General features: G+C 41.4%; 2 protein-coding genes across 8 annotated transcripts in view; both read right to left on the reverse strand.

Annotated features, from left to right (window-relative positions):
- Window positions 1-401: 401 nt before the first annotated feature.
- On the reverse strand, window positions 402-4069 carry LOC112220747 (guanine nucleotide-binding protein subunit beta-2-like 1). Its single transcript, XM_024382616.2, has 7 exons — window positions 3857-4069; window positions 3082-3253; window positions 2281-2524; window positions 1833-1943; window positions 1256-1396; window positions 842-952; window positions 402-513 (listed from the first exon to the last, which is right to left on the reverse strand). The coding sequence occupies exons 1-7, from the start codon at window positions 3963-3965 to the stop codon at window positions 448-450; spliced, it is 954 nt and encodes a 317-aa protein (XP_024238384.1). The 5' UTR covers window positions 3966-4069; the 3' UTR covers window positions 402-447.
- Window positions 4070-4714: 645 nt separating this feature from the next.
- The window catches only part of LOC112220748 (collagen alpha-1(XXIII) chain), a 220710-nt gene continuing 204459 nt past the window's right edge, over window positions 4715-20965 (reverse strand). For 4 of the 7 annotated variants that reach the window (XM_042302905.1, XM_042302900.1, XM_042302906.1 and 1 more), the window contains 17 exons: window positions 20851-20913; window positions 20692-20736; window positions 20190-20267; window positions 20063-20086; window positions 17783-17827; window positions 17616-17660; window positions 17352-17423; window positions 17185-17238; window positions 16910-16975; window positions 16753-16779; window positions 14752-14811; window positions 14604-14675; window positions 14454-14480; window positions 14303-14356; window positions 11259-11344; window positions 7969-8007; window positions 4715-7576 (listed from right to left, as the gene is read on the reverse strand). In XM_042302905.1, the coding sequence (XP_042158839.1) occupies window positions 11312-11344; window positions 14303-14356; window positions 14454-14480; window positions 14604-14675; window positions 14752-14811; window positions 16753-16779; window positions 16910-16975; window positions 17185-17238; window positions 17352-17423; window positions 17616-17660; window positions 17783-17827; window positions 20063-20086; window positions 20190-20267; window positions 20692-20736; window positions 20851-20913 (765 nt within the window). In that variant the 3' untranslated portion in view covers window positions 4715-7576; window positions 7969-8007; window positions 11259-11311. Of the gene's footprint in view, window positions 7577-7968; window positions 8008-9464; window positions 9558-11258; window positions 11345-14302; window positions 14357-14453; window positions 14481-14603; window positions 14676-14751; window positions 14812-16752; window positions 16780-16909; window positions 16976-17184; window positions 17239-17351; window positions 17424-17615; window positions 17661-17782; window positions 17828-20062; window positions 20087-20189; window positions 20268-20691; window positions 20737-20850; window positions 20914-20965 lie in introns of all 7 variants that reach the window. The other 3 variants (XM_042302902.1, XM_042302901.1, XM_042302904.1) reach the window with 3 other exon arrangements.

The following is a 20965-nucleotide window of genomic DNA, read 5'->3' on the forward strand; positions in this document are numbered from 1 at the left end:
CGAATATAACGTCAATTTACAACATGTTCAAATTGGTAACGGAATAGCGTTTACCACATTACAGGCTGACGAGGAAGACCCATAGTAAAGCTGCCAAAGTTTAATAAAGTGTCCGCTTCCTAGCTACGAACCTTTTCGAAGAGGTTTACTCAGTCCCATGGACGTTCGCACTGTTGCTAGGATACAGATTACGGCAAGAGATTTAGACCTCTTGACCGCAAGTGGAGAAACGCAGAAGCTCAGTAACATGTTGACTGACAATTACAAAACACCTCAAATGTGAAAATATGTCGCACCCTTTTATTACAGAATCACAACCCAATTATAACAAAAGGTCAACAAAATATGCATTAAAATTGTGCCACAGTGCAAACGTATTCAAACAAACAAGACACTCAAAGTTCATTTAAAACGGTATTTTATTCGTCATCAAATCTGAAAAGGTCCTTATCGGGTTCCGATGGTAACCTGCCACACCCTGATCAGGTTATCCGTGTAGCCAGCAAACAGGGTCTGTTAAGAGAAAAATAAGGGAAGAATAAGAAAATGTCCAGAAGTTGCAAAAAATAAGCCGTTGACAATATATTAAAGTATAATGCTCCCACTAGGTTTGACTCCAAGTGCTTGACATTGCATGAATATGTACTACTACTACTGTTTCTATACCCATCATCATTGCAGGACTTGTCATCAGAGCCAAAGCTCAGGCAATAAATGTCACTTTGTAATCACAGGGCATGGCAACAATCCAGCAGACACCATCTTCTGAGAGAAGACTGAAATTACACGACCCTGTTCTAGAAGTAAACCCAGGGTTCTAGCGTAGCTCTGTGGGACGTACCTGTCCGTCAGCAGACCAGGCCAGAGAGGTGCACTGTGGGGGCTCAGCCTTACTGTTGGTGCTGATAACCTCCTGTCTCAGCTCATCCACAATGATCTTGCCCTCCAGATCCTGAAGGGGGGAGAAGGGGACTGATGAGCATAGCTTTGAGAAACAATGGGTTGTGATGAAATTGGAACGACTCTGATGTGGACATGACAATCACATTCTCAGGTCCAACAGATGGCTTCAGAAAAGGACGCAGTTAGCGGAGCTCAGAAACAGCCTCTTTATCATCATAGAAATAAGATGGCATTGGAATTTTCCATCATTGCTCCTTGACTAATGTAGTTTGATTACAGATTACAACACCAAACCGTCTTTCCAGCCAACTGCACAGACAGTGCTGATGTATTCTGAGAGTAGGAGTCTTACCCAGATCTTGATGCTGGGGCCGGTGGCAGCACAGAGCCAGTAGCGGTTGGGGCTGAAGCAGAGGGCATTTATGTTGTCACCACTGTCTAGGGTGTACAGGTGCTTGCCCTCGTTCAAGTCCCACAGCATGGCCTGACCGTCCTATGGTATTCAGGGTCAAAGGTCAGCCAATGGACAATGCAAATGAACATGCTTGCTTTGCAGGGCAACTTGGGCATGCAATTAAGTGTAGTCCATGGCCGTTCACCGGGGATACGAACCATCAACAATAACCCTAAATGGCAAATCTCAGCAAGCAGGTTTGAGTACACTAAATTACGTTTCAAAAGTGCCGGTTGCATTCAGAAACAGCCTCTTTATCATCATAGTGAAACAGAAGGCATTTGAATTTCCATCATAACTTTGCAACACCACATTTAACACCAAGAACTAGCCCCAAGTTATTACATCAACCACAGACCCATCCAGTGACTTAATCTAATCCCGTCAAATTCAATAAAGGCAGAAACTGCAGGTGAAGAGTGACAACCTTAAATCTATAACGTAATAGCAAATATTAGGAGTGCTTTCATCATACCTTTCCACCAGAAGCGCAGAGTGAGCCATCGGGAGAGACTGTCACTGTATTCAGGTAGCCAGTGTGGCCAATGTGGTTAGTCTTCAGCTTGCAGTTGGCCAGGTTCCACACCTAGAAACAGAACAGTGGGGAAGGCCATGTGTCAGGGTACACTGATTAGAAAAATACCTGCTGGAGGTGAACCATTTCAAACGTGCAATGTCTAACACATTCGCAGCCTTGTTCCTGTACCCATCATCATTGCAGGACTTGTCGTCAGAGCCGAGGCTCAGGGTGATTATGTCACATTGTAATCACAGGGCAAAGCAGGAAAACACTTCAGAGAGCTTGATTTTATTACATCTACAGTAACCAAACCATTTAAAAAAAAGACTTCTGCTTCGTTTAATAATCTACGCAGCCAACTGTCCTAGTGAGTCACTTGTGCTGTATGCAGCGTTGTCCGTACCTTGACCATCTTGTCCCAACCACAGGAGACAATGATGGGGTTGCTGCTGTTGGGGGAAAAGCGCACGCAGGACACCCACTCAGAGTGGCTCTCATCCTGGATGGTGTACTTGCAGACTCCCAGGGTGTTCCACAGCTTGATGGTCTTGTCCCGAGACCCAGACACGATCTGCCGGTTGTCAGCAGAGAAAGCCACACTCAGGACGTCCTTGGTGTGGCCCACAAAGCGACGGGTGGTGGTGCCACTGGAGAGGAAGAGAACCGTTGAGTCCATGTGTAAATCTTCATACTACAGATGACTAATAACCGGTGTAATTGCGTTGTTCAAGTCAACATTGAAACCAAGGCAGCACATGATTCTGATATCCACGTCTCATCTTTCACAGGTAAGCGCAGGTTGCATTCAGAAACAGCCTCTTTATCATCACAAGGATACAGATGGCATCGGAAGTTTCATCACTTTAGAACCAGCATTTTGACTGCAGCATGATATGAAACTAACAACATTTCCTTCCCGGGCTTATGCACCAGGGGTGAACCCTCTTTACCCAAATGGTTGGATTGATAACCTCATCCTCACTGACCTGATATGACTGGAGGGGTGTAAACAGGTTGGCAGAGGCAGATAACTCTGGTCCTAGAATGTCTGTAGGCTTTTGTTCCAGCTCAGCAATGAACCACCCAGGACAAAATGAGGCAACTGATCCTAGTCTTCAGTTCAGACCAGAATCAGATGTACAGATGCCTGCACACAATTTAGACCTCTGTATGGTACTACATCACCCCACAACCCTAGACTTACGTGGTGAGATCCCACAGGCGGAGCGTCCCATCCCAGGACCCGGACAGGGCAAACTGTCCATCTGAGGAGATGACTACATCACTCACAAAGTGAGAGTGTCCCTTCAGGGCACGCTGGGGGATGCCATAGTTGGTCTCGTCACGAGTCAGCTTCCACATAATGATAGACTTATCTGAAAGAGAAATACTGATTATACATTTAAAATAAAAACATAAATGTATAGAATGGTAGATTGCAGGTGAACAACCAAAGGTAGCCTAGCTAACTAATGTAACATGGACGGTTGACAGAAGCAAAAATGCATTGCCATGCAATCTGTCCAACTATCGACGCGTTAAGTATGGGAAGCTAGCCAGCCAACTACCGGTATGTTTCCTTCAACAATTACCGACAGACAAGCACAATCATAGCGTCCTCAAAACAGAAACTTTTAATAGAATGCTATGGTAGTTACAATTCAATTGTCAGATCTAGAAATGCATTTCTCATTGCGAGCCTAATGAACATTTTGTCCACTTGGCGGTGCACGTGGATGTGTGTCGGCATAGCAGGCGACGTCTGTTCTCAAGGGCTAGCAATCAGACATAACTTACTTGTAGAGTAGTTTGTCCACTAGACATTGCGTTTGACGCAAGACTTGTCCCCTACATTGATTGAGCTCACTTTCATGATTTACATTGTTTAAGCCGTCGCGGCTACACATCAATTTAGCAATGTAACATGCTTGGGGTTAGCCATATCGCCGACCATTTGTAGCGGGCTGAGAAGCGCTTACCTCGGGATGCAGACAGAATCATATCGGGAAACTGAGGGGTAGTCGCGATCTGGGTGACCCAACCATTGTGCCCCTTCAGGGTGCCCCTTACTGTCATCTGCTCAGTCATTTCGGCGAAGTTTTAGTGTGCCTTTTTCAAGGATGGATATAGATTAGTTTGAGGGCTAGGTTTCCCTAGGTCCTCTCACATTTAGGCACAGAGAAAAAGGAAGTTCAGACCCGGATGCAGAACCTTTGAGGGGTCGATCGCGCGCGGAGTACACTGGGAAGAACAGTTTTAACCCTTTCATGCCCGTGTGTTTTATTATTATTTTTACTTGGATTTTACTCTTCTTCCATGTCAAACATAATATTATTAGAAAGATTAAAGAGACCATTGCAAAGTTATAATTGTAGCAATCATGTGGTAATCCCCAAAAATGGATCCCAAAATTGAATTACAGTTTCATAAATGTAACTGCTTTATAGGTGGCCATGAAAATAGGCCACAGGTCTTTCATTCTAATGCATTCTGGATTTATTAGTAGGCCTAATGCAGAGGTTCTCAAACTTGGGGTCCCTTATATTGAAATGGGGTCCCTTGATTAAATAAAAAGGCAAGAAAACATTTCAAGTGGGATCCCCTATATTTTTGGGGGTCAATTTGGGTTTGCAAGCAGATCAAGATTGTAGCCTAATGTGGCCTAATGATTGTAGTCAGAATGCATTATGGTCCTTTGCTCTGAATAACACAGTAGGCCTACTATTCCTAATGCAAAATACATTTTCCTCTTAATTATATAACTTTATTTTTCCTACAATTTTTTAAATATGAGTGAGGATTGTTAAGAACAAATGACCGGAAGAGGTGCAAGAAGGTAACAGTATATTTTATGGAGTTTATTTCAGTCTACATGTTGAGTTGACCAGATGTAACATAATACAAAGATAAAGATAGCAGTTACAAAAATAGCTTAATTATTTTTACAACCAAATACACAACCAAATAAACAAACTCATAAAATCGACCTAATACTGTAATATTTTTGTTATAAAACACGCTAAACTGTACTGAGACATTGTGTCACCAATGGATGGCAATTATTCCTTAAAAATGAGAAACTGAGGATATCTGCCAAAGAAATAAACCTGTAATATTGCAGAGAAACACCAGTTTGTTAAGGTAGTGTACCACACACATTGCTGCATATATCCAACATCAAAGGCCCAATGCAGACATTTTTTTTTATATCAATATCAAATCATTTCTTGGTAACAATTAATTCCCTTACTGTAATATATTTGAATTAAAATGGGGAGAGGTTTAAAGTCTACTTTGTATTGGTCTATTAACCAATTTACCAACCTCCCGCCCATGAAAACCTGCTGAATAGAAAGGTCCTGTGTAGATTGTATTTTCAATCAGGAACTATTAGGAAATAACACTGATAAAATTTGTTCACACTTTCACAGTGACTGCACTGGGCCTTTAAATGACAGGGTTGAAGGAAACAACAAATATGATTGTGTACTTACATCCCAGTTTCAAATATAACACTTTGTGAATTAGAAATACTGGAAATGGTACATTAATAAAGTACAATATAATGAACTAGTTGTTTATTATCTTAATAGCATAAATGTGGTATAGTGAAACCCACAAGACAAGTTACTTATATATGCCATGTGCTCTTGACATTGAAATTGAGGTGCGTGTGTGTGTGTGTGTGTGTGTATGTGTTGTGTGTGTTGTGTGTGGACCATACAGGAAGACTTGAGAAAAACAGAAACGCAGAGTGATCGAGCACCAAGTAGATAGATTTCTAAAAGAGAATTCATAAAGTTAGAAAGAGTGATCGAGCACCAAGAAGATACATCTCCAAAAGACAATCCATAAAGTCACAAAAGAAACATGTAAATCAGAAAAAAAAATGAAAAAATGTCATTCATGATGTGATAATGTATAAAAAAACAAACAAGTAGGTATAGTGAAACCAACCGTCAATGATGACCTTTTAGTCAATGTGGATCAATGAGTATAACTATTATTAAATCAATGACTTTGGGTACATTATTGTACTTCAGTCTGTGAACTCTTGTCTTATATAACTAAACTCATTGGTTAAGAAAAACAAACAATACAATTTTAAGTCAGCAGCAAGAATTCATACTGTTGTTGAGAGAACAGTATTTCATCTAAATGTCTCTTTAGCTAAGGTTAAGTGATAATACTTAAATAAAACGTGTCTTCAACACTGTACTGTCAACACTGTCAGAAAATACTGATGTGATATTTCTATTTGGCATCTGATGAATGCCATATAAAATCACAAAGTGACTTAATATTCAAATGAACTTCATATTCATCTTCATTTGATGGATTACTCCATATTTGTTAATACTGCAAATGGCTCCTTCAATTCTGACTTTGAATTTAACACAATGAACTTAGTATGCATCTGTATATTATACAAACACGTCCATGCACAGGAATGCAAATGTAACTGAACTAGATCAAAATCAAATAAAACATCACACTTGTCATCACTCCCGGTAGTGTCACCCACGCACACACAAAAATCCATCTGTATAAAGAAACGATGCGTGGCATTTTACATGGAAAGACTGTTTAGAGATTGTTCTTTGCAAAGTAAATACCTCAGTAACTTATTGCCTTAGTGTGCTGGTATGAGGGAAGCTACTTTATATAATGCTGTGACTTGTGTTGATCATGCACTTTATTAAATGGAAACACTAAAGTAAAGAAGAGCAACAAATTAAATTGTCATACTTCATATCATAAAAACATTTTCATCATATCCGTCAGGTGAATCCACAGACATATATTATTATTATTATTATGTAATCATAGGAAAAGTCTTGCCTCTGTAGCCCAGAACCAACTGTGAGTGTGGTAAAAAAAACGACAACAGCCAATGGGTGAGATTCCTCTTCAGGTGAAAGTGTAAATGTGGTGTTCTGTGTCGCCCTCTACTGGTATTTTTCCATAATGCAGGATCTCACTATTCTTCAGTGAACTTAATTGCACGGAACTGTTTCATGACTCTCTCAATAGAGGTTGTCTGTCCTCTTTGCTCCCATGACTGTCTGTTTCTCCCACGTCTTCCCTCTGTCCTCCAGGCCTGCTCTCCCCTCTGGGCTGAGAGAGAGCGAGACGCTTGCGTTTGAGTTTCTGTCTCCTCCTCTCCTCGTCCTTCTCCTCCTTTATAAAACAGAGAGCGGAGAAGAGAGCACTGACCTACACTCCTCCATTTACCACACCAGGGGGTCTGTCCATCCGTGGGGTTGAGCAGGGGGGCGCGAACACACACACTCCCATGCAAAATGAACGGCCAGGCAGCAATATGGCAGACGAGACTCCATTAGTAAGACCACTCTCCCTATCCATCTACTTTCCAGCATGTGTCTGTATGTCCGTTAGGTTTGGAGTCTGTTTGCTGCCTTATTTCTCTGTCTGGATGTTTCTCAAAGATGTCTGTGTCTCATTGACTCCATTTTACTTTATATCCAGAGTCTATGTGTACAAAAAATATCTGTATCGATCGATATATGCGGTCTGGTTAATATTGTTGACTCAAAATAACGAACAAAAATATCTCTATATATTATATAAAACGTTCCCATAAAAGGGCAAAAAAAGAACATAAATGCGATGTAGTATTCAGTTGCAATATATACCATATCAATATGTACAGCGGCCATGCTTGATGTTAGTCATCACTGCAAGAGAAGGAGAGTAGGGATTAGTGGGGGTCACAGGTCAAGAACAACACTAATGTTAGCAAATCACTGCAGCTCTGTAATACCTGCTTCATTCGTCATCTTATAATCACACTCATAAGATGATGATTATATAACATACATATTATAATCATACTCACACCCCAATAACATTTATATATTGGGTTTAATACATGCTTATTGGAATCAGTAAAAATAATCTAAGTTGGGCAATGCACATTGCGTTGTTCATTGTTTATTATCTTGAAGCTCTGGTTTGATAGAGAATGTCCCCTCATCACAGTGCATGTGGTTGTGAATGAATGTACTACATATAACTCAGGCAGGTATTAAGCAACCCTGGGTGTTAGAATCTACCACCGTTCATTCACCTTGTGCCAGCATCCTGGTATGGGCAGTCCATCCTGCCCCTGTGGATAAGAGAACAAGAGACAGGGATGGTCAGTGGGGCAGTTTCACATCATGTAGGGTGAAAACACTACATTTTAGTTTAGTTTATTAGGATCTCCATTAGCTACTGCACATGCAGCAGCTACTCTTCCTGGGGTCCACATAAAACATACAAATAACATGACAAAGTACAGAACAGTTATAGCCAAGGACATTAAATTCAATATACAGTATACTGTATATACTCTGTATATATACAGCATAGGAGCAAATAATGATAATAATAATAACACATGTAATTAAATAAGAGTCATATATTGGAAAGACACCGAGAAACAACAAAAATACTATTTACACACTGTTCATACTGTACATATTCATATTCTTATATACAGTTAAATTAGATATTTAGAAAGAGGAGAGCTGCTGTGATACAATATTTTTTTTAATCTGTTTTTTTTTTTAAAGCTAAACTTGCTTTTTGCCTCTTATGGCAGAGCATTCCACTATGACATGCTATAGATAACTGAGTGACACATTAAATCTGTTTATGGTTTGGGTATAGTGAAGCAACCCATAGTGGCGTGTCTGGTGAGGTATGCATGTCTGTTTGAGGTGTATGCCAATAGGTGTATTGCATGTGGTTTGGCATTTTCAACACACAAATGTTTCTTAAAAAGACTAGAAGAAAGGTAGTTAATTTCTCCTCAACCGTCAGCCATGAAACACCATCATGCATGTTGTTGATGTTAGATCTATGTGTGCAGTTAAGGTCCAAGGCGTGCTGCTTTATTTATTGTTTCCTTGCTGCACTTGACCATATTACCGGATAGTAATCAAGAACAACTAGTACAAGTGGTGTTTGTGTAAAAAACAGACATACCTCACCCCATCTTCACAACAACTTGGTCAATATGTCTTGACCATGGTAGCTGACTATCCAATGTCACACCTTTCATGGACCACTCCAGTTGAGGTTTAGGTCTAAGAGAATGCTTTGAACCAAATACAATACTTTTGGTTTTTGGCTGTATTTAAGACCAGTTTATTGGTCCTTACCCATTCGAATACTGACTGTAAACCCCTTGCCAAGAGTCTCAGTGAGCTCACTGGCTGTAGGTGCTGATGTGTAGAGTGTGCAATCACCAGCATGCATAGTTATTTTAGCTTCTAAAAGCACAATACCATCCCACATGCAAGTCAGCACATTAACAACCGGCAACCACACCGAGACCACAACGCAACTCAGCACAATCTTTATAAGAAAAACAACAATATGAAGCTGGAATTATACTGATCTATGGATTCCTGTGACCATCCTGCCTACTGATGTAAAAAAAAGAAGACAGAATTCAGATTGCAAACACACAATGGAATGGGACAGCGGACTAAGGGACATGGGATAGAAAAGGGAAAAAAGGCAGACACACAATGCAGGAAAGAGGTGGAAAGGTAGAAACAGGTAGAGATACTGTACCAAAGGACAGGAGGCCTCAGGGCCAGAAGGAGGAAGAGGAGGAGGAGCGGACTGTACCTCCTCATCAGAAAGTCCTTTAGTCCCACTAGAACCCTGTCAGCAAGAGCCAACCTAGTGTTACACACACTCTGAACGTACATTCACCCCATAGACACAGAATACCATATACAGTGCCTTCAGAAAGTAGTCAAACCCCTTGACTTATTCCACATTCTGTTGTATTACAGCCTGAATTCAAATTGGATTCAAACGTACACACACTACATGATAATGACAAAGTGAAAACATATTTTGATATATTTTTATTACACATACTGCAACCACAAATAAAAATGTAATACATAAAAATCTCATTTTCATAAGTATTCACAACCATGAGTCAATACTTTGTAGATGCACCTTTGACAGTGATTACATCTGTGAGTCTTTCTGGGTAAGTCTGTAAGAGCTTTCTACCTCTGGATTGTGCAACATTTGCCCACTAATCTTTTCAAAATTCCTCAAGCTCTTTCAAATTGGTTGTTGATCATTTCTAGACAACCATTTTCAGGCATTGCGATAGATTTCCAAGTAGTTTTAAGTACAAACTGTAACTCGGCACACTCGGGAACATTCACTGTCTTCCTTGTAAGAAAACTCCAGCGTAGATTTGGCCTTGTGTTTTAGGTTATTATCCTGCTGAAAGTTGAATTCATCTCCCAGTGTCTGGTGGAAAACACACGAGTAGCGTACTACATTGCAACTGTTTGCCAATCCTCTAGGATTGTGCCTGTGCTTAGCTCCATTCCATTTATTTTTTATCCTAAAAACTCCCCAGTCTTTAACAATTTCAAGCATACCCATAACATGATGCAGCGACCACTATGCTTGAAAACATAGAGAGTGGTACTCAGTAATGTGTTGTATTGGATTTGCTTCCTTCTTTTCACTCGGTCAATTAGGTTAGTATTGTGGAGTAACTACGATGTTGTTGATCCATCCTCAGTTTTCTCTTATCACAGCCATTACACTCTATAACTGTTTCATTGGCCTATGTTGAAATCCCTGAGCGGTTCCTTCCTCTTTACGGCAACTGAGTTAAGAAGGACAGCTGTGTCTTTGTAGTGACTGGGTGTATTGATACACCATCCAAAGTGTAATTAATAACTTTCTTTACCCATCTAGCAATAGGTTTCCTTTTTTGTGAGGCATTGGAAAAACTCCCTGGTCTTTGTGGTTGAATCTGTGTTTAAAATTCACTGCTCGACTGACAGACCTTACAGATAATTGTATGTGTGGGGTTCAGAGATGAGGTAGTCATTCAAAAAGCATGTTAAACACTATTATTGCACACAGAGTGTGACTTGAGTGTGATTTGTTTAGCACATTTTTACTCCTGGCCTTATTTAGGCTTGCCATAACAAAGGGGTTGAATACTTAGAGACTCAAGACTTTTCAGCTTTTCATTTTTGATTAATTTGTAAAAATGCCAAAAAAACGTAACATTCCACTTTGACATTTTGGGGTATTTTGTGTACTGTATGCCAGTGGAGAAAAAAAAATCACAATTTAATAATGCTTTTTAAATTCAGGCTGTAACACAACAACATGTGGAAAAGGTCAAGGGGTGTGATTACTGTCTGAAGGCACTGTAGTAAGAAATCATAGAAATAGAGATGGAAATGAAAAAAGTAAATAGTGAAGTATCTACAAATGCAATTACATATAGTTGTTACATATTTGATCAAGTCTGGGTCAAAGGAGCTAAATGTCCATAGGCTCATGGACGAAAGGTCACAGTTGAGTGTGACATACCACAGGACAGGGCTGGTCCAGTCCAGGAGGACCCTGCTCCCCCTTACCGCCCTTCAGACCTCTCTTCCCCACCGTCCCCGGTCACCCTGGAGAGAGAGAGAGAGAGAGAGAGGGGGAGGAGAGAGAGAGAGAGAGAAAGAGGGGAGAGAGAGAGGGGAGAGAGAGAGAGAGAGAGAGAGGGAGAGAGAGAGAGAGAGAGAGAGAGAGAGAGAGAGAGAGAGAGAGAGAGAGAGAGAGAGAGAGAGAGAGAGAGAGAGAGAGAGAGAGAGAGAGAGAGAGAGGGAGGTCAGACATGCAGTGTTGGGGAGTAGTTCCACTAAATGAAATTCAACTAGTAATTCAATGACATGTTGCAGTACCTTGGTTGAAGTTGAACTAAATTATAATCTTTGTAGTGTTTTCAGTAGTCAATCATTTTTTGTTGTTGCCTGCAATGGCGAAGGGAACTACTGGAACTAAACACTATATTTTCAACCAAAAACATAGGCTTTTCTCGCAAAACCCCCACAACATTTTTATTATATGACATTTCAGATTTAGATATGATAATTTTTCACGAGGTAGATTTCAAAGCAACTTCAGCTTTATTTCCGTTAAGGGTAGCTTTACTGTAGCTCAACTTCTTCCAGTGTGAAGTAGTTGGTGGCTTGATAAACTATATTTTCAGAGTACCTCACCCAACACTACTCTGACATGTCTACCTCGGATCAGCCTCTCAGAATATCACAAAAAATAGCAACCCAGAAAAGGACAAAAACAATTCCCATATTAACATATGTAGCCTGAGAAACAAGATTCATAAAATGTATAACTTACGAACATCAGAAAGCATACATATTCTGTCCATCTCTGAAACACACTTAGATAATTACTTCGACGATGCAGTAGTAGCTGTACATGGTTATAGAATACATTGGAGAGATAGAAATGCAAATGGAGGAGGTGTTTGTATGTATGTCCAGAGTCATATTCCTGTTAGGCTGAGAGAAAGATCTCAAGTCAGAAGACGTAGAAGTAATATGACTACAGATTCATCTGCCTCACCTAAAATCTATTCTTGTGGGAAGATGCTATAGACCACCGAGTGCGAAAAGTCAGTATTTTGGACTATACGTGTGAAATGCTCAATAATGCATGTGATATTAACAGAGAGGTATATTTTCTGGGTGACCTAAATATTGACTGGTTGTCATCCAGCTGTCCCCTCAAAAAGAAGCTTCAAGCTGTAACACGATGCCTGCAATCTGGGTCAGGTTATCAGTCAACCTACCAGCGTATTTACAAACAGAACAGGAACTAAATCATCCACGTGTTTTGATCACATCTTTACTAATGTGGCAGAAATCTGATCTAAAGCCGTATCCACACCCATTGGATGTATTGATCATAATATAATAGGCATATCTGGAAAAAACTAAGTTCCAATGACTGGACCTAAAATTGTGTATAAGCGATCATGCAAGAGGTTTTGCAATGATTCCTATGTCGAAGATGTGAAAAATATTTGATGTGTCATAAGCATTTCACTGGGTTGCTGGCCCATGTTGGCTCCAATGCTTCCCACAGTTGTGTCAAGTTGGCTGGATGTCTTTTGGGTGGTGGACCATTCTTGATACACGCGGGAAACTGTTGGGCGTGAAAAACCCAGCAGCGTTGCAGTTCTTGACACACTCAAACCGGTGCACCTGGCACCTACTGCCTGTTCAAAAGCACTTCAATCTTGTGTCTACACCATCGGGCCCCATCCAGAGTGTCCAACACCACCCTGTACCATCGGGCCCCTTGCAGAGTGTCCAACACCCCCTCACCCCACTACCCCCCATGCTAACAGCACAACACCTGAATCAGAAGAGACCAACAGTCCAGCAAGACAACTATGCAGAAGTGGAATGAAGTATAGAGCACTCTGCTGCAGCGGAGATAAACCAGTTTCTAATAGAAAGAACAATTGGTTCAAGGGAAAATAACCTAATTAATGAAATAGCATCTAATCAACAATTGCATTGTTTCAATTACCTCCACAAATCATCCGACTATTTATCTTTTTTCACAACTGCCGCCAGTTTGACGCCAAAACATAGACAACTAAATACATATTGACATAGTAAAAAAAACAAGTGTTAAAAAATATATATAAAGGATATTTCATGCTGAAACTCTCATATTATCACCAAAGGGATGCACTAAGGGTGTGTTCATAAATTCACTCTGGCGATCTGCTTTTACGGACACACCCTAAATTGACGGTTTGTATTTAGCATAATGTTTTGTAGCTTTGTCATTTCTTATTTACAATCCATTCATATTTCATATATTTTACATGTGATGGGGCCAGAAAGAGGAACAGAGTAATTACAGACTCCTCTGATAATCTGAAGTACCCAAAAGGGCCATTAGATGTCTTGTGTTAGATTACATAAAATCTTTGATAAATACCAAAATTCTAGTAGTTTACTGGTAAACTACAGTAATATGAAACCCTTGTTTTATAAGAGCTACCCCGGGAAAAGGTTTAAACACTCATATTTACTTCATTTATCTTTATTACTTTCATTAAAGGCATAGCTTACAAAGGCAAATGGTTGTTTATTGGTACTTTGGCCCCAGATGGGGAGGGTGAATGATGTAGACTAGCATAGTGGTTGTCACATCACAGAGACTTCAAATACTGATGAGGGAAAACAGGATTTCGAATGCTCATCATGCAGGTTTCACGTCGTGTATTTTGGTGGACATATTTAGAACTACAACTCACCCCAGTGTATTTACAACTACAGCTCCCTACAGCACGCCTGTGTATTTATGGTTCATCACCAAGTAGTCACTGTAGTAACAGTGACCGTACAATAACCATTACAACCATCTCAGATCTTTAACCAATGTTTAATGGAATGAACATGTCTTGGCTAACCCACCAACTTTAAATTGGCGAGACCTGCTTCAATGGTGGCAGGTAAGCATACAGGTGCAGCAACACTGATTGTGATGTGTATGCATAATAGCAGAACTGTGGGCTAGAGAAGGGAAGAACATGCTCCTCCCACCTTGTCTCCTCTGTCTCCCCGGTCTCCCTTCTCTCCAATCAGGCCTGGGAAACCCTGTAGAGGGAGGAACAGGTTAGTGTGGGCTGCAGTGAAATCCCCAGTGTCATATAGTCTGGTAGGTCAAAGTTCAAAAACACTATTTCATACTTACATCCATTCCAGGCTCCCCAGACTTGCCCTGTCAACACACACATTATTGAATGCATCAGTACCACCATGACCAAGACCATGAAAAACCATGACATGCAATGATCGTAAGCCTAATATGCTAAGGTAATTTGATAATGAGGGCGTCACCCACCTTCTCTCCTTTGGTCCCTGGGAGACCCACCAATCCTGTGGAGCCAGGGGGACCCTGAGGGCCATCAACACCCTGGGGAGGACAGACACGTTAGATATCATCACCAGCGGGTGCAGCTCATAATCTATTATTCTACAGTATCACTCACCCTCAGTCCAGCAGGTCCAATGTCTCCCTTCTCCCCTTTAGCTTTGTCTCCAGGCTCTCCCTGCATGGGAACACATTATGCTCAGTACACTCTACAACAGTCAAGAGCACGTACAGATTATCTATCTAGTTGCCTAGTCATTTTATCTCTACCTTTATGTCCATATCTACCTCAATTACCTTGTACCCCTGCACAAAGACTCGGTGAAGCCAAGTTATCATTACTCATTGTGTGTTTGTTTAACTTTTTTTTCTCTCTGCATTGTTGGGAAAGGTCTGTAAGTACAGTGGCTTGTGAAAGTATTCACCCCCCTTGGCACCTTTCCTATTTTGTTGCCTTACAACCTGGAATTAAAATGGATTTTTGGGGGATTTGTATCATTTGATTTACACAACATGCATACCACTTTGAAGATGCATTTTATTTATTTATTGTGAAACAAACAAGAAATAAGACAAAAAAGAGAACTTGTGCCTGCATAACTATTCACCCCCCCAAAGTCAAGACTTTGTAGGCCACCTTTTGCAGCAATTACAGCTGCAAGTCTCTTGGGGTATGTCTCTATAAGCTTGGCACATCTAGCCACTGGGATTTTTTCCCATTCTTCAAGGCAAAACTGCCCCAGCTCCTTCAAGTTGGATGGGTTCCGCTGGTGTACAGTAATCTTTAAATCATACCAAAGATTCTCAATTGGATTGAGGTCTGGGCTTGGACTAGGCCATTCCAAGAAATGTAAATGTTTCCCCTTAAACCACTCGAGTGTTGCTTTAGCAGTATGCTTAGGGTCATTGTCCTGCTGGAAGGTGAACCTCTGTCCCAGTCTCAAATCTCTGGAAGACTGAAACAGGTTTCTCTCAAGAATTTCCCTGTATTTAGCACCATCCATAATTTCTTCAATTCTAGACAGTTTCCCAGTCCCTTCCGATGAAGAACATCCCTACAGCATGATGCTGCCACCACCATGATTCACTGTGGGGATGGTGTTCTCTGGGTGATGAGAGGTGTTGGGTTTGCACCAGACATAACATTTTCCTTGATGGCCAAAAAGTTCATTTTAGTCTCATCTGACCAGATACATTCATCCATATGTTTGGGTGTCTCCCATATTCCTTTTGGCGAACACCAAACGTGTTTGCTTATTTTTTTCTTTAAGCATTGGATTTTTTCTGGTTACTCTTCATAAAGCCCAGCTCTGTGGAGTGTACGGCTTAAAGTGGTCCTATGAACAGATACTCCAATCTTTGCAGCTCCTTCAGGGTTATCTTTGGTCTCTTTGTTGCCTCTCTGATTAATGCCCTCCTTGCCTCATCTGTGAGTTTTGGTGGGCGGCCTTCTCTTGGCAGGTTTGTTGTGGTGCCATATTCTTTCCATTTTTTAATAATGGATTTAATGGTGCTCCGTGGGGTGTTCAAAGTTTCTGATCTTTTTTTATAACCCAAACCTGATTTGTACTTCTCCACAACTTTGTCCCTGACCTGTTTGGAGAGCTCCTTGGTCCTCATGGTGCCGCTTGCATGATGATGTCCCTCACTTAGTGGTGTTGCAGACTCTGGGGCCTTTCAGAGCAGGTATACTGAGATCATGTGACAGATCATGTGATACTTAGATTACACACAGGTGGACTTTATATAACTTTTGAAGGCAATTGGTTGCACCAGATCTTATTTAGAGGCTTCATACCAAAGGGGCTGAATACACATGCACACACCACTTTTCAGTTTTTTATTTTTTTGAATTTTTTGAAACAAGTTATTTTTTCAATTTCACTTCACCAATTTTGATTTTTTTTTGTTGTATGTCCATTACATGAAATCCAAATAAAAATCAATTTAAATTACAGGTTGTAATGCAACAAAATAGGAAAAATGCCAAGGGGGATGAATGCTTTTGCAAGGCACTGTAAGCATTCCACTGTTGGTCTACACCTGTTGTTTACGAAGCACGTGACAAATACAACATGAAGACAGACATTACTGCACCTCTATGGCCTTCTAGTCTTACCTTAGGGCCAGGCGTTCCATGATGGCCCTGGAACACACAAAGATATCATTTCATGTCAGTCTTAAGTATCTGAAATGATTCAGCCACATCATATTGGGGAACAGAGGGGTGAAACTCTTTAGGTGACCCACAGACACTCTCCTATAGTGACACTCACCATGTACCCTGTAGGTCCAGGGGGTCCCGGGGGGCCGGGAGGGCCTGGCTGAGAAATCATCTGAACCTGAATAACAGAACAACAAACACATTAAAGATGATAAACATATCAATGGTTGTATCTCCAATGGTGTCCTTTGAGATACAGACCATATGTAATTCAACTGTCTGCCAAGCTATGCTCCACATGAAGCAGCGTTCAATGCCAATATGATACAGATTCAACGACAACTATTGAGTGTGTGAATACCGTATACACCCGTGTGCTTTACTTACCAGGTTATCTTCCAGCCTGGAGTCCCCCTTGTCCCCCTTCTGTCCATCCATCCCCTGAGACAGACAGAGAGGGGGGATTTAAATCTCTTTGCAGTAGGCTACTCGACAATATGTATACACCTCTGATGAAAGGGGTTATTACTTTGGATTCCCGTCTGTCTACTTACCCCTGGCCCAGAGAGACCCATCTCTCCTTTCTCTCCTTTCTCTCCGATCGACCCCGTCTCCCCCATATCTCCCTTCGGACCGTAAAGAGGAGAGAAGGTTAGAGGTCAAAGGGTGAGAGGTGAGAGATTCAGGACAACTCTGATTAATCATGTGCATTATCATTCCAGATAATAAGTGAATTCAATATATAAATGTGCAACATTTCTAAACATTGGAGTGACACAGTGATTCAACGTGGGTTATAAAAAAAAGAGTGTCTGTACCTTCTCCCCATCTAGTCCAGATGTCCCAGGCAAGCCTAGCTCTCCCTGGAGTAGTGAGGAAAAGACACAAGTTCCAACTGACAATTTACCTTCAAAGAGTATTGACTTCCATTGATTCAGACACAATGGATAGAAGAGATGGCATGTGTATATAAATAAGACCCTACCTTTCCTCCTGGGGGACCTGGGGGCCCCGGTAAACCTGGTGGGCCCTAGGAAGGGACAGACAGACAGAGAGGTTACACAAAATACAAAACATCAGCCAGGCAAGTCGATCTGTCTCAGTAGTCTGTTAGTAGAATTACAATCAAATCCATGGATAAATCTACGTATATCCAATTCCATCACTTCATCAGGCAGTGATTGTTTGTGATCGTTTGTTGAGTAGGTCCGCTCAGACAAGCATACTAACTCAGAGTCAGTGGATTATGTATGTATTATCCTTAGAGCAATTGTGGGATTCAAGACGCCAGTGTAGGGCAAAAACAGAAAAACATTGTGGATGGATGGTGGATTTCACAATACAACACTCTCAGTAAACTAACGGATCATTATTCTCCTTTCTCTGATGAGGACCAGCTTTGCTATGGATGCTTTGGTGCAAATCGGCAATAAAATTGATCTATTGGATCAGGTTATGCGGTTGGCTGAACACAATGCCTTGGCATCATGTCACACGACATGGCTGGTTTATTATTAACCCGGGGTTGAACTCTCAGAGAAGGACTGGAGTCTTGAGCAAACAATAGGAAAGTGGATCAAGTCCAGCAAGGAGCTGGGGATGGCGCACGCACGCACACACGCACGCACACACACACACACACACACACACACACACACACACACACACACACACACACACACACACACACACACACACACACACACACACCACAGCAAAGACCTCCAGCACCCACCAGCAGTAAACCTAAAAGAGGATACAGCCCTATTGACCTAGCCAGAGCTATTACCATAGCATCCATAGCATCCTAACCTCTTCTAACCACACAATTAATGGGGCAGGATGGAGTCAACCTCTAAGGGCAGGAGAATGGAAGCCTGGACTCAGACTGACATTTTCTCAGTGCAGCATGGATGGTTCCTGGGTTAGGGCTGAGAAGGCTGACCCTAGGCCTTAGTTGCTAATGCATGGTTCTATTTCTGCATGCTGTATGTGAGGGACATGGAGCCATTGTGCCTCCGGTGGTGGTGCTTCGCCACAAAGCAGAGGCAGTGTGTGACCTCTTGAAGCAATCAAAGATGGAAATCCGATTAATTCCCAGAGGTGTATAATACATGTTGATTTCTCCATCCCCTCTCTTCCAGGTTTTTGTTTTGTGCTCTGGCAAAACTATGGCAACGGAAAGGGTTTACAAACAACTATTGTTCCAAGTTACTCCATCTTCTGAAACGATGGCCACCCACACGGATACTTAGAAAGCTGTAAAAACAAATGAATGAATTCTGAAGCACCAATTGCATCACCCAAATGTGGATGGAATCAATATGGCCCATCACGAAGCAAGTGAAATGATTCAAAACGGATTTGGGTTGGGTAAGAGTTCACCAGTATGTAAACTAATATAGATAGGCTTCAGAACACTGATGAGATCTCAGGTCTATGTTGTGACCAGCTCATGTGTAACTCAGTCATGTCTCAAGCATAGCATGCACGGGCCTACTCTAAACCTGGGGACCCCATGTAGATAGTGTTTTTGAATCCGAAGCACACGCCAGTGAAGAGATAGGGATCTCTTATTAGCATGTAGCATGGGGCCCAGCATGAAGAGAAGATGTTTGTGCCTAGACTGTGAAATGAGTTAAAAGACATCTCCCTCTCTCTTTACTAGATTGAGCAAGAAAAAAAATCGCAAATAGGATATTATATCATTCTAGTTCTCTCAAGCCAAGCAACATCACAGATCACACCGCCACACAGCAGGGTTAACTTCAAGCCGCATAATCATGTGAGGCAACAATAACACAGTATGGAAAAAAGACATTTGAAAAGTGAAATGAATGATGTTTTGATTCTGCATGATTGAGAATGTCACTCCAGGCTATGTAATATCAGAGGCTGTGTTCCAGCTGTTAGGTATTTATGGTAGCTTGGTGTTGCATCCTGTATATATATATATATGTATGAGAGGACAGTGGCTGGTTGCAGGAAACTTTAGTTTTATGTCTCCGGTTAGTTGGTGGTTGTGGGTGATGGAGTAGTGATATCTAATGTGTCTGATGTCAGGGCTGTGGGACAGAGTGTCCTCCTTACACAAACACTCAGTGGTTGTTCACTCTGGTCTTAGAAGCTACATGTGTACACAGGCACCCGTGTGTATGCTCACGTGTATGAGTTTATGCGCCTATGTCTATGCATTAGTGTGTGTGAGAACACACTGACTACACAGACCACATCTACAACGCCGTGATGTGTGACAGTGGTTTACCCCGACACTGATGGTCTGGATGGCCTGTCAGGAAGGAAGAGCAGCGTGTTAAGTCTGTCGGGATCATTCTATGATACTCTATGGGCCTTCAAACACATTGTCTACGTCTCTGACTGGGTGGTCTCACCTGGAAGGCTTCTAGTAGCTTCCCATTGAAGTCAATGACCTCAGTAGACCCAGGAACCCCCTTTTCACCAGGATAACCCTAAGAGAAGTGGAGAAGAAAAGAGAGAGAGAATGAGAGAGAGTCATCGAGGGAAAGAGAAAGAGAGAGATGGAGAGATATATATTAAGAAAGAGATAGAGAGAGAGATATTGAGAAAGAGATAGAGATATTGAGAAAGAGGTAAATATATTGAGAAAAAGATAGAGAGATATTGAGAAAGACATAGATATTGATAACGAGATAGATATTGAGAAAGAGATAAAGATATTGAGAAAGAGATAGAGAGATAGATATTGAGAAAGAGACAGCGAGAAAGAGAGATATTGAGATATATATATATACAGAGAGAGAGAGATTGAGATGCTCATGAGCATCAAATAATCACACAAAAAAGTACATAAAAAGGTAGCCTCAGACAACTGTGAACATGATCTTTGGTGGTGATTAGGCTGTGTACACATACCAAGTCTCCCTGGGTGCCTTGCTCTCCGATATCTCCTTTGTCTCCCTACAAAATACACGCAAACACAAACAGTTGAACAAAAGCCTTTGAATTGGCTGTGTCCATATAGGAGAAACAACCTCTCATGTATTAGTGTGGAGGCGACAGGATATGTCTCACCTTAAATCCTGGGAGTCCATCCATGCCCCTCTCCCCCTTCTCTCCCAGCAAACCAGCCTCCCCCTGTTACACACAGAAAGAAAACACATAGCTTAGGCGTAGGTAAGTCACTTTA

This window comes from Oncorhynchus tshawytscha, linkage group LG21 (assembly GCF_018296145.1).
Source record: "Oncorhynchus tshawytscha isolate Ot180627B linkage group LG21, Otsh_v2.0, whole genome shotgun sequence".
Lineage (NCBI taxonomy): Eukaryota > Metazoa > Chordata > Actinopteri > Salmoniformes > Salmonidae > Oncorhynchus > Oncorhynchus tshawytscha.

Excerpts from the sequence above, each read along its gene's own strand:
- LOC112220747 (XM_024382616.2), bottom strand. The coding sequence starts at position 3,965 with ATGACTGAGCAGATGACAGTAAGGGGCACCCTGAAGGGGCACAATGGT. Across the intron at positions 953-1,255 it reads GCCCCAGCATCAAGATCTGG|GATCTGGAGGGCAAGATCAT; the intron begins GTAAGACTCCTA and ends TCCCCCCTTCAG. Across the intron at positions 514-841 it reads CCTGGTCTGCTGACGGACAG|ACCCTGTTTGCTGGCTACAC; the intron begins GTACGTCCCACA and ends TTCTCTTAACAG.